We start from the raw sequence: 12,308 nt of genomic DNA on the forward strand, positions 1-12,308 counted from the left end.
AAATACAAGATATTCCTAATAGGAATTATTGAATTATTTAAGAGCACGTGGGTACACCTTTTTATTCTTCAACTAGACCTCACCCTGTTATCATTGAAACCTGCAGGGCCCCGTAAATTGTTAATTTTAATTAATTAATTAATTCAAAGAGATACTCTAATTAGTCCTACTTTGATACTGAAAAATATGCAAAGAAACGTATTGATATTTCGGTCCTCCGTGGTCTGCCACGTCCTAATCTGCAAACGACCTGAAGGAGGGAGGGGGCAGGTAAAGAGTCACGTGGTCACACAGGTAGATGCAATACAAAAACGGGGCACGTTCAGCCATTACTCGGAGGTGGTGACTGCGGGATGTTTCACGAAAGATTTTACAAGCGACGAAACTTGGATTTACAGACTTCACCTTTTCGCTCAGGTGTCACAGTAAAGGTTTTTATATACATTGGCTCCCGCGTGTTGACTTAGCAGGTGTATCTTCAGTTCCTGCCTTTTACTTTTTGTGCAGCATTGGATAATTTTTTTCGGCGGTGTTTGTGCTCAGATGACGGCGCAGGTAGACTACCTGGTGGTGTTTTTCACCGCCACATCTGGCGCGAGTGGAGAGCTGCTGGGATCCGACGAGAAGGAGCTCGTGCAGTTGGTTTGGCAGCTGGTGGATGTAAAGAACAAACAGGTGAAACTTTATTATTTTTTACAGAGAGTTATTGTTAGTATAAATCAGGAAATATAGTGGTAAACAGCTCAAGTCGGACATAGTCTCCAAAACAAACTAGCCGTTTATAATACTGTTGTAAACATATATGAGCTTAATTTTGGGTCTTAAATTGTTAAGTAAAATGGGATGACTAATATATTCTCATAAACCTGTCTATATTTAAAACAGACTCCGACTCTGTTATGTGTAAATATAAATGTAATAAGAGTCTCTTTTACATACATGTAATGTTATTTATTCAGGCTTCAGCTTGTGAGTTTCTATGAGAGCTTCTGTTTCTAGACTAACATGTGTTTTCTTCTTCTCTGAACCAGTTGGGCAAGGTGAATGAGATCCTCATTAAGCCTGACCTCTCAGAATTGACAGAGAAAAAAGAGGAGGAGGATGTGGTGGAGGAGAGTGTGGAAGAGGAGAATGGATCCGGAGCAGATAATGTCTCCACAGCCTCAAGTTTTGAGACAGCATTAAACCTGGTAATAACCTACCTTAAATCATTACAATAAGCAGCATTATACCTGGTAATAACTTACCTTAAGTCATTACAAATAATGTTTTTTGTTACATACTAACTGTGGAGATACATGAGGATATATTGTCAGCATTTTAAATTATTTTCTAAATGCTTAATGCCTCGCCTTGCAGTTTCATCTAGAACTGTCAAACGAGGTGAACAGCGCGGGCGCAGGCACGTCGGTGTGTTTGTGTACAGACGGGCAGCTCCACATCCGCCAAGTGATTCACCCCGAGGCTGCGAGCAAGGTGAGCTGAATGGGTGAACGCCTTGCAGCCAGGGCGGATGTTCTGCAGGAACCTTCAGCGCTAACACAGTCACAAAGAGATATGTTGTGTCAGCACTGAGCTCCTGGTTGAATTGAAATGTACAGTGAAAGTTGCTCTAGAGCCAAGAGCCGCTCATGAAAACCTGTCCAATGACACACGCCCATGCACATACCACCTACACGATGAAGCTGATCATATTTCCCTGAATGTCTTTAACCCGTAAAGTGTAAGACAGAAATTATTGACCTGGCATGAGCAAACATTGATATGATGGCAATAAAAAGGCAGCTGTTGAAGGGCCGCTGGGTAACATCCGTTTCTTTAATGTCTCCCCTCTTCAGAACATCCTGGTCCCAGACTGTTTCTACTCTTTCTTTGACCTTCGGAAAGAGTTCAAGATGCATTTCCCGTCACCTGACCTCAAGGCTTTGAATGTACATATCATGGCAGAGTGTATCCTTCATTATGTCACTGTAAATGTTTGTAATATTAATAATGCATTCATATTGGATTTTATTTTTCGGTTATTCGTGCCCAAGTATATCTTGAGCTTTTGTGCCCCTCTATCGCTCAGAAACACGCATTAGAAGTTTGTAAGCCACGGGTGTTGGCTGCAAGACTGGAGGTTTTGAAATGCAAATGCAAATAGGGAAACAATGGCAGCACCTTACTCAGCGCTCAGTGAGCGAGTGTGTGTTTAGCCAACAGGGTAAACCCCACACACCCACTGAAACAGGATCAACTAACATCTATGTGTGTGTTTTTCTTTTATCACGTGCCATTTTTTTGTGGCGTTTCCATTTTTCGCAAATGTTACACCTGTCACATAATCACTTTGTACACGTATATCAAAACCTTCTTGCTGTCTCCGAACTGTAAACTGCTTTTATTTGGCTGTTCCTTGTTTGCGTTCCTTGACTGCCTCCCCCACAGCTCTTAGTATGCCTGTTGATGTGCCCCCCATGTGGGATCCCTCATCCACACTGGATCCCTCTGCCATACTGACCGCAGAAATAGCTGTACAGCAGGTCCAGATTATGGGCAGCATTGTCCTGGCCCTGCTTTCTGAGCCATATAGTGAGTACCATATACATGACTTTACACAAAGGTGGAATATTACAGTCTTGTCATTGAGTTAGGCCTCAAAGCTTACTGTGTGTGTGTTGACAAGTAAGATCAAGTGAGCAACAAAAACATTGTTCAAATGATATTTAAGGAAACAGAAAATGAATCAACAGTTAATTTAGACATTTCTCATCAAAAGTGCTAATTATTTGTTGGTCTCAGATTCTCTAATGTAAGTACTTAAGTGCTCTTTTTTTATTTTATATGACACTTTCCTCAAATTCTTTGGATTATTTACAATACATCTGACATAGGAAGCTATTTGAATAGGTTGCTTTCATTTAAGGCATTGATGTCATATGCCAAACAATTAATCAATAAATATAGGTAATAGATGAAGGATTAATCTACAAAGCAGCAGTTTGCTCTAAATGTATTTTCTGTTGAAGTACTGGTCAGTTTTGGTGTAATTTGTGATCTCATGTTTGACTCTATTGCTTTCCCATTACAGGCCACACATTTACTAACCAGGAGAGAGTTAGTGAGAAGTTTGAGAACGGCACTTGGTAAGTAAAGTTTGCTCAAGATAAATATTCTTGTTGTTCTACCTCTGAAATCAACTCCAAGTTTCACACCTGCCGTGCTAATGTCTCTGTGTGTGTGTGTGTGTGTGTGTGTGTGTGTGTGTGTGTGTGTGTGTGTGTGTGTGTGTGTGTGTGGTGTGTGTGTGTGTGTGTGTGTGTGTGTGTGTGTGTGTGTGTGTGTGTGTGTGTGTGTGTGTGTGTGTGTGTGTGTGGTGTGTGTGTGTGTGTGTGTGTGTGTGTGTGTGTGTGTGTGTGTGTGTGTGTGTGTGTGTGTGTGTGTGTGTGTGTGTGTGTGTGTGTGTGTGTGCTGTGTGTGTGTGTGTGTGTGTGTGTGTGGTGTGTGTGTGTGTGTGTGTGTGTGTGTGTGTGTGTGTGTGTGGGTGGGTGTGTGGGTGTGTGGGTGTGTGTGTGTGTGTGTGGTTTGTGTTTCTTCTTGTGTGTGTGTGTGTGTGCAGCAGTAAGATGGAGAAAGTGTGTGACAACTCAGTGATCAGAGCCAGAGGGTTGCCCTGGCAGTCTTCTGATCAGGACATCGCTCGATTCTTCAGAGGACTCAACATTGCCAAGTATGTTGGACCAATATTACCAGCACTCTCATTTATGAATTTTGTATCTTTAGGTAAATGTAATATACTAAAAACCTGCTGTTGACACAAGGTTCAACCCCCTCGCTAATGCTCTGTATGTTGTGTTGTTTAGAGGAGGGGCTGCATTGTGTCTTAATGCTCAGGGGAGGAGGAACGGAGAAGCTCTCGTTCGTTTTGACAGTGAAGAACACAGAGACCTGGCGCTGCAGAGACACAAACACCACATGGGCAACAGATACATAGAGGTAACCTGTCTGCATGAAATAAATGAATCAGCCACTCTACCTATATTAATCCAATCAATTGAGACACAAAGTCTTAACCTTTGTCTTGTTCCTTTCTAATGGCAGGTTTACAAAGCATCTGGAGAGGACTTCCTGAAGATAGCAGGAGGTGAGAAGATATAAACATTAGTAAAATTAGGTTTGGTGTTGTGTACACAATATAATTTGACCATATTAAGTCCTGAAGCTCTTGGGTGCCTTCTGGTGTAAAAGGGAATTTACTATTATGAAAATCAACACCCAAATAACAAAAATGCAACCAAAAAAAACACACTGTTTGGAAAACTTAATGCTGTTGAAAACCACCCTGTGGTCATTTTTATTTGTATAGTTTTAGTTAAGGTGTGTCTGCGTCTCTGTGTGTGGCAGGTACCTCCAATGAGGTGGCGACGTTCCTATCCCGGGAGGACCAGATCATAGTGAGGATGAGAGGTCTCCCCTTCATCGCCACACACGAGCAGGTGCTGGCCTTCTTCTCCCCGGGGGACGGCCTCAAAGAGACCTGTCCGGTCAGCGGAAGGGTGGACGGCATCCTGTTCGTACGCTATCCAGACGGGCGTCCCACTGGCGATGCTTTTGTCTTATTTGCCTGCGAGGAACATGCCCAGTGTGCTCTGAGGAAACACAAGGAAATCCTGGGCAGAAGATATATTGAGCTGTTCAAAAGTACAGCAGCAGAGGTCCAACAGGTATGTCAGGGTGCGCGCCTTGAAGTGGGTGTGCATCTTTGTTTGTCTGTACGTGTGCAAAATGCGTTTGTTAGCTTAATTATGTTAGCTTTACATGTGTCACTTCATTTTGTTCTGTCTTGTTTTCCTCTTTGCTTTCTGAGGGTAAAAAGAGGGTTTTAGGAAAAATATGTTAGTTTGTGTATGCACACAGCAAGGAGTGTGTGGGTGTGTTACCTTTCTCCTCAATTAGTTTTTGGAGTTGTTTCCCTTCAACAAATACTCTGTGAAAGGTTATTAGTCGATTTCTCTTTTGTTGGTCTTCCTCTGTCTTTCTCCCTCTCTTGTGAGTTGAAAACACGTTGACTTATTTTCTTATCTTGGCAGAGTGATAAGACCACAGCCCAGAGCCATATCTATGCAGAGGCTTCACCTCGTACGGTCATGTATGATGGACTGAGAGGTTTTATTGCTCCTCTAGAAATGCAAACAAGCCAGCGTTTGCCTGAAATTGCATGGACGTGGACATGTCTTTGTTGTACACAACATTTCTGCTAAAAGTTGGCCAATACTATATCTGTCTTTTATACACTTTCTTGATTTTAAATGTAACTATTAATAGCATGTGTGTATTCTGGTGTTTAGTGAACACATATGTTGGGTAGGGGAGATAGGCTACACTTAAATCAGTTTGGCCTCCTTGACTGTGTTTGCTCTAGGCAGAGTATGTAATTTATGTTGTGTTTTAGGTGTTGAACCGGTATTCTTCGGCCCCTCTGATCGCTGTGGCCCCTGCCCCCTTGGTGTCCATGCTGCCCACAGTGTCTCTCCTGCCCCCTCCTGGTGGTTTGAGAGACTGCCTGAGGCTCAGGGGGCTGCCGTACACAGCGAGCATAGAGGACATCCTCACCTTCCTGGGCGAGTTTACACAAGATATCAGACCACATGGCGTGCACATGGTCCTCAACCAGCAGGTACATGCAACAACCGCACTGACTCACCCATGGACTCACATTCTCTCCGACTAGGTTTTCACTACATGATTAAAAAAAAGAAAACATGTATTACCGCGATAGTAAATTTGGAAAAAACTATCAATAGTGCTACCGGTGAATTCACCTTTAAACGATTGGGGGTGGGATATAAAGCAAGAGCGGAAAAACAGAAGTAATTTAAGAGGCGTTTTATCATTATCTCCAAATATTACCATGTGTATTATTAACCTGTTATGAATATCTTACTGGAAATTTGCGACACCCCATCTCTAACACAAAGCGTGACCTCTGACTGTGTTTCCAGGGTCGTCCATCAGGTGACTGCTTCATCCAGATGACCTCAGCAGAGCGGGCGATCCACGCCTCACAGCGGCTCCACAAGCACGTCATGTCCAGCCAGCGCGGGGCCAGCAGCCGCTACGTGGAGGTGTTCCCCTGCAGCGCGGAGGAGATGGGCCTGGTGCTGATGGGAGGCTCGCTCTCACACACACATACACACACACACACCCGGAACAGGAGTGGGACAGGGCTCAGTCCGCCGCCATGTAAGTCAAGACGTAAGTGCCGCTGGGAGCTGGGGGTGCTTCGGGACTGCAGGGTAGGTGGGCTCCTGCCCTGGGGGGCAGGGTGGCTGGGTTTCCTCCAATCTAGTACTATAGGCGGGTCTGACAAAGAGAGGATAACAAACTGTGTGTGTGTGTGTGTGTGTGTGTGTGTGTGTGTGTGTGTGTGTGTGTGTGTGTGTGTGTGTGTGTGTGTGTGTGTGTGTGTGTGTGTGTGTGTGTGTGTGTGTGTGTGTGTGTGTGTGTGTGTGTGTGTGTGTGTGTGTGTGTGTGTGTGTGTGTGTGTGTGTGTGTGTGTGTGTGTGTGTGTGTGTGTGTGTGTGTGTGTGTGTGTGTGTGGGTGGGTGTGTGTGGTACCCTCCTTGTAATTTAGTTGTATTCAATTGCCCATCTGCATGCACCGAGAAACCTCACGTGTTAACTGTTATTCTACCTTTTCACCTGTGTTGTTCACACATTCTGATTGTAGTTTATCTTCTTCAGTGGCATGTTTGTTAATTAATCTTAATTTTACCACTTTACCACTGCTTGATCATAAAGATCTGACGGGGTTGGAGAAGTGTAGCGACACAGCTACTCTGTAAAACTTCAACATGGCTTGCAACTCTCCAGCCTTCTCAGATTGGTAGTGGTGGTTTGTGGGATTCAGCCTCAGTAGACCGGCACACCTCAGGTGTATGCGTCTCCTGTGCTTGACCAATCAGTGCAACTGTGGGTAAGGTGTGCAGAGCTGAACGCTGTTGTGTAGAAATGTCTCTTGTTCTCCGTGTCTGTAGTTCCTCACCATCTGGTGCACTGGTGCACTCCTAGTTTACAAAAAGAAGATCAGTTAAACAGAGGTCTAATGTGTGGCCGGTAGTGACTGAGGATATGATTAAACAACAGGACATTTTATTTAAATTAAAGCTTTTACTTACTATACAAACGTAATGGCACACAAAGCCAGTAGCTACAATAAATCAATGAAAAAAAGGTAACAAAACAAATGCATCAAAATGAAATAAATCTGGGTGCACAAATGTAGCTAAACGTACAGTAAGAAACATTAAACTTTGGAAGCAGAGCTGTGGAAAAAAGTGTACGGACTGAATATCATTTAAATAAGGAGGCACCATTTATCAAAATGCAGGTCAGTACTGTATATTTTCCATAACAAAAAGGGTACTTTCTGTTAGCTTCCTTAATTTTAAATACATCTGAAAAACCAACTTTCATAAAAGTAGCTGAGTAATGGCGGTCATTGTTTGCTTGTTTGCATGAGCGCCTCTCTCAGAAACAAACATTGACCAGACTTTATCATCATGACTCTAAATCTATTACTGTTTGTCTGTTTTTAACTATTGCTCCTGTCCCTCTGTTCTCTCTGCTCCAGGTTTATCTCCACCCTCCTACTCCTTCGGCCACGCTCAACCCGTCATGTCCTCAGAGGCGGCTGCTGCCCTCTACCCTCAGATTGGTCAGATGCTGCTGGCCCCACGCCCCCTGCACCCAGGACATGCATACTACCCCGCCTCGGCTCAGCTATACATGAACTACGCAGCTTACTACCCAAGGTAAACGGCGATGTTACAGGTGAACAGAGAGACAAATGGGGGCCTTTCAATACAGCCCTTCATGTTATCTGATTCCTCGGTCTAGGACTTCAGACTTTCACGTGTATGAGATCCCTCAGTTATCTCAATATCTTGAACCAGTCCTCAGATTATTCCTAACAAGGACCCCATGACTTATTGTTTTGTTAGGTTTTCTGCATGATTTTATCATGACAAAAGTGTGGTTAATAGTTTTGACAAATGAAATACTTTGACTAAGAACTCTCATAGCAGGAGATCTTAAATGTTTCAGAATAAAGATATTGTAATCGAAATAACAGTGTTGAGTTCAAGCAAAACAAGCAAAACAACAAAAACTTAACTGGTTTAAAAAGGTTCAGTGCTTTTCACCATGTAGGATATACTGCCGTGATGACATTTTCTAATCAGACATGCTTTCAAATTCACTTTCTGTGGTAATCACAAATCAAATGAACCGCTTGAGGGTTGTTGGAGAAGGATTTAAGAGCTGAAGATCCTGTCATTGTTTATTTGTTGGCTGTGTGCTGATGAGTAAGCGAATAAGAAAACCAAACCGGTTTTGTTTAGATGTTTGATTTACTGAACCTTATGTTTGCTTTTATAATGGTAACTAGAAAAACATGCATGCAATAAAGACATAACACATACTGAATTTAATTGTATGTTATGTATATTGGAGAGCCCTTTCAAAATTCAGTATTTTGTCACTGATATTCAATTTTGCGTTCTACTTGCACATTTTCCCTGTGACCTTCCACAAAGACTGCATGTAATGTCAATGGCTTAAACATTGATTTGACTGCAATAATACCCTAGTGAAGTGTATTTTTTTTTATAAATCTGGTATTTTATTTGAAAAGAGGTGTAGTTTTGGTTCAATTGTGTCTTGACAAGGAGAAGGTTGGGAGAAGGTCAGTTAATAACTGAACGCTGTGGTATCAAAGAACTTGGTAAACTTCAGTGACCTCTGTTTCTGCCTGGTTAGCCCTCTCTGTCATTGAGAAAACATTTATAGACGACGCCCAGAGTTACTCTCAATCTTCTGAAGCGTATCTGCTTTGTTGGCTCAGAGACATGCAGTTTTCAAGTTTGTTTTTTTCTTAGATATTTTTATGATAACAGTCTGCCTTCTCTCTTGTCTCTCTCCAGTCCACCTGGCTCACCCACCGCTCTAGGTTTCTACCCCACCCCCTCCTCGCTGTCCTCCCAAGGGGGGTTGATGCGCATGCCAGGTCTGACATACAACAGCAACGGAGTCAAAGACCTCATTAATGCAGTGCAGGGATACCAGGTAAGAGACTTAACCATATATGCTTAATAACTCTTCATACAGTTCCTACATGCAAATCCTCTGTGGCTTCCTAGCTCACACACATCGTTGCAGGATCTAAGTGTTGTATTCAAATCTTCCTCTGCTGTGGGTGTGTCTTGTCAGGCATGCACTGTGTTTGCCCAGAGGCTATCAAACTAGTTTATCCTGTCTCCTCTCCCTGGTTTGTCACACATGCACTGCTGCTTGCTTCGACTTGAATCGGAGAAACTTAACTCTCGTTTTAACTTGGAAGTGCGTGAAGGATCCCAGGGATATGTTAAAAATATAGATATATTAAATTAAGAGACATGTGGAGTGAGAATGTGCAGTTTGTTTTTCACTCTTTCATGCTGGAATTAAAAGGTCCTTGTGGTCTTTAGGTTAGAATCTATGGTTGTTTGTCACTCAGCCCCTGTCTCTGTCATTCCTCCCCCTTCATCACACCACAGTATACCCCAGAGGAAGCTCTCATGCACGCCCACGGGGCTATGCACGCTCACGACCCGACCGGGACATTGCTTACACAGCCCAAAGAATGGGTGTGTATTTAAGGTGTCTAAGGCAGGTGGCAGGTAAGGATTGGCTCAGTGAGGGGTTTAGTTTGTCCATGGTTGGTGTAGCTGCGGCTTGGGTTTTGAATGGTCATCGGGGAAACGGGGCTCAACAGCAACATTCCCTATGCAGACATAAGTGCTAATCACACGCAGTAGCAATAATGGACACATTCTCGGTTTGGGTTGAGTGGTTAGAAAAATTGAATTGAATCAATCCCTGTTTTTTCTCTTTAATTGTTGTGGCTTTCATCGCAGCGTTATCGATCTGATACAGGCTACTACATTTATGTTCTCAGTTATTTATTGGCTAAAGCGATAGCCAAGAGGATTAATTGACCGTTCCTAAACCCCTCCAATCAGTCATTTTCAAATGGTAGCTTAGCTGTGTTATAGCAGACCTTTAGCTTTGGATTTCTGTCTTTCTTTACTCTGTAACTCATGAGTTAAGAAGATGGTGTTTTTTTAAATCATCTTTCTTAAACAAAAACACCACAATAAAAGTGTGAGGGTTGGATTAGACACTGTTTATCTGCTTTAATATGAGTTGCAAACGTTAGCATGACTAACTAACTACAAGTAGAGGCATAAACTCATATACAACTCCAAACTGGGTCAACTTTGATTGAATTAATAAAGCAAATGGCTCAGCAAAAATCAAACATTTTGAATACTGCAACTGCTCTCATTCGTGCTTCCAACTAGATTTTCTCCAACCCCAAGTTGGGCTTATGGGTATTGTAGTATTTAAGCAGTAGTGCAAAATGCTTGACAGGCATAGCAACAGTAACTAAGGGGGTGCAGGGCTTAGTGAACGGTCGGTGGTGGTGGTGATGTAGTGAAATAATGACGGGTAATAACAGGTGTAGCCTTGAGGTGGATGAGAAGGTGATGGGTAACATCTGGTGCTGGTGTTAGGGCTCTGTGTTTGGCGCTGTTACAATGGGATAATTCTCTTCTCTCTCTCCTCCCCCTTCCTCACCCCAAACCCTCCTTCCTCCCCCACCCCCAGAGTCCCGCAGAGTCCATGTCTCTCCTGAGCAGCAGTCTGATTGGTCAGTCCAGCGGAGGTGAGGCTTCTCTCATGTCCCTCTCCGGTCTCATGGCCAAGCCGGGGGGGCAGTACCTGGACCTGACCCTGTTGTAGGGTCACAATTTAACAAAGGTCATGTGACGATTTGTTATATGTCAAAGACTTGTAATGTATTGTTAGGTTTTTAAAAATAGTCTTTTAGATGTGTTATTTATATCTTTAAGATCAGAAATTAATGTATTTTATACCAAAATCATTGTGGCCGTAGCCCAAAAAAATAGCAGTTTTGTCTTATATTGCACAGTGTGTATTTTAAAAGCTTTATAGAGATTTTTTTACATGTAAGAATATTATAATCATGATGATATATTTTCTAGCCAAACTTGAGAATGATGAACTAGTAGCTACATTTTTTCCAAAAGCTTCTCTGTGAAGAGTGAAAGTGTGCGCGAGTGTGTTTTAGTGTGAAAGAGATGAAATTGAGGATTATGCATGGCTGTGTTGATACATCTTAATACTCAATCTGTTTATGCAACTCATTTAATGTGTTTATATACACTTGATACAGTACACAGTGATTGTATTGGAAGCTTTAGTGCATGAAGAAGTTAGTAGTACAACTTTTAAGATGTTTACATAATGCCAAATATCAATGCACTGCTAATCAATAAGACTACTAATGAATATTATAGCAGTATCTTCGAATGATAACATATGTTACACTGTGAGTTTGTCCAAAAGTCAGCCTTCACTTACAAAATGGTGACATCTCGCACTCATTAACCCCCTCGTTCCCTTTACATCTGCCCTATACGGGTGTGTTTCCATGTTGTGAAATGCCTATGTTGTCTTGCCCTTTGTTTTTGACTCACATTTGAACAGAGGACATTCCCACTTCTCTGTAACATAACCACAGGGTTGCATTCTTCAAGAAGACTCATGTCACAAGCTCTCATCTTACTGATTGAATCTCAGGAGCCAGAGGTGGTTTATGACCGATTTAATTACATGTTTTGCTCAAATAAGACCAAAAAGATGTTATCAGGCCATCACACTTTCCTTGTCTTCTTTTCAACATCTATGTGGGGGATGCAAAACAGGTTTCCCTGCAGAAATCGTTTTGCCATTTCTCTTGTTAGCTGAATCATTTGGAGAGTTAATGGAAAGTTGAAAAGCAAAGGTAACAATGAACACCTCTGACGTGTATATTGTGAATAATTAACTTCACTGCCACTTTTGCCCTGTTTGGGCTTCATGTTGCTGTACACACATCATACAGTGGGAGTCCTGCTCAGGATGTCAAGCTGTGTCAATGCTGAAACAACAATAAATATAACATGTGAAGTCTGCCAGCTATCAGGTGTTTAATTTCTCGATTTGCCTTTACTCCACCTTGATGTGTACTTATTATGTTGGCTGTATTTTGGGAGTATTTGTGAAGGAGCACAAACACACAGGTGTAGTTGTCTGATGACAGAATGTTGCTGGAGGCCAAACTGTGGTAACTCCCTCACGCCATTCTCCGTGATTACTGCTGCGTTTCCCACACACACACACACACACACACACACACACACACACACACACACACACAC

The 12,308-nt window shown here is 42.6% G+C and overlaps 1 protein-coding gene across 4 annotated transcripts; it reads left to right on the forward strand.

The window, feature by feature from the left end:
* The first annotated feature begins 338 nt into the window (after nucleotides 1–338).
* esrp1 (epithelial splicing regulatory protein 1) lies at nucleotides 339–12,069 on the forward strand. 4 transcript variants are annotated; one of them, XM_034228193.1, is made up of 17 exons: nucleotides 339–431; nucleotides 544–675; nucleotides 1,032–1,190; nucleotides 1,360–1,476; nucleotides 1,839–1,950; nucleotides 2,431–2,574; nucleotides 3,074–3,128; nucleotides 3,602–3,712; nucleotides 3,846–3,978; nucleotides 4,084–4,126; nucleotides 4,387–4,706; nucleotides 5,435–5,659; nucleotides 5,985–6,237; nucleotides 7,616–7,796; nucleotides 8,967–9,108; nucleotides 9,579–9,701; nucleotides 10,693–12,069. In XM_034228193.1, the coding sequence occupies exons 1-16, from the start codon at nucleotides 354–356 to the stop codon at nucleotides 9,678–9,680; spliced, it is 2,307 nt and encodes a 768-aa protein (XP_034084084.1). In that variant the 5' UTR covers nucleotides 339–353; the 3' UTR covers nucleotides 9,681–9,701; nucleotides 10,693–12,069. The 4 variants fall into 4 exon arrangements, with proteins under 4 accessions (XP_034084084.1, XP_034084081.1, XP_034084082.1 ...); XM_034228190.1 differs by having other exon boundaries at nucleotides 9,579–9,668; XM_034228191.1 differs by having other exon boundaries at nucleotides 5,985–6,225; nucleotides 9,579–9,668.
* The last annotated feature ends 239 nt before the right edge of the window (nucleotides 12,070–12,308 follow it).

The sequence above is a fragment of the Gymnodraco acuticeps genome, unplaced genomic scaffold, assembly GCF_902827175.1.
Source record: "Gymnodraco acuticeps unplaced genomic scaffold, fGymAcu1.1, whole genome shotgun sequence".
NCBI classification, from domain to species: domain Eukaryota; kingdom Metazoa; phylum Chordata; class Actinopteri; order Perciformes; family Bathydraconidae; genus Gymnodraco; species Gymnodraco acuticeps.

Excerpts from the sequence above, each read along its gene's own strand:
- esrp1 (XM_034228190.1), top strand. The coding sequence starts at position 354 with ATGTTTCACGAAAGATTTTACAAGCGACGAAACTTGGATTTACAGACT. Across the intron at positions 1,951-2,430 it reads TGTACATATCATGGCAGAGT|CTCTTAGTATGCCTGTTGAT; the intron begins GTATCCTTCATT and ends CCTCCCCCACAG. Across the intron at positions 9,669-10,692 it reads TTACACAGCCCAAAGAATGG|AGTCCCGCAGAGTCCATGTC; the intron begins GTGTGTATTTAA and ends CCCCACCCCCAG.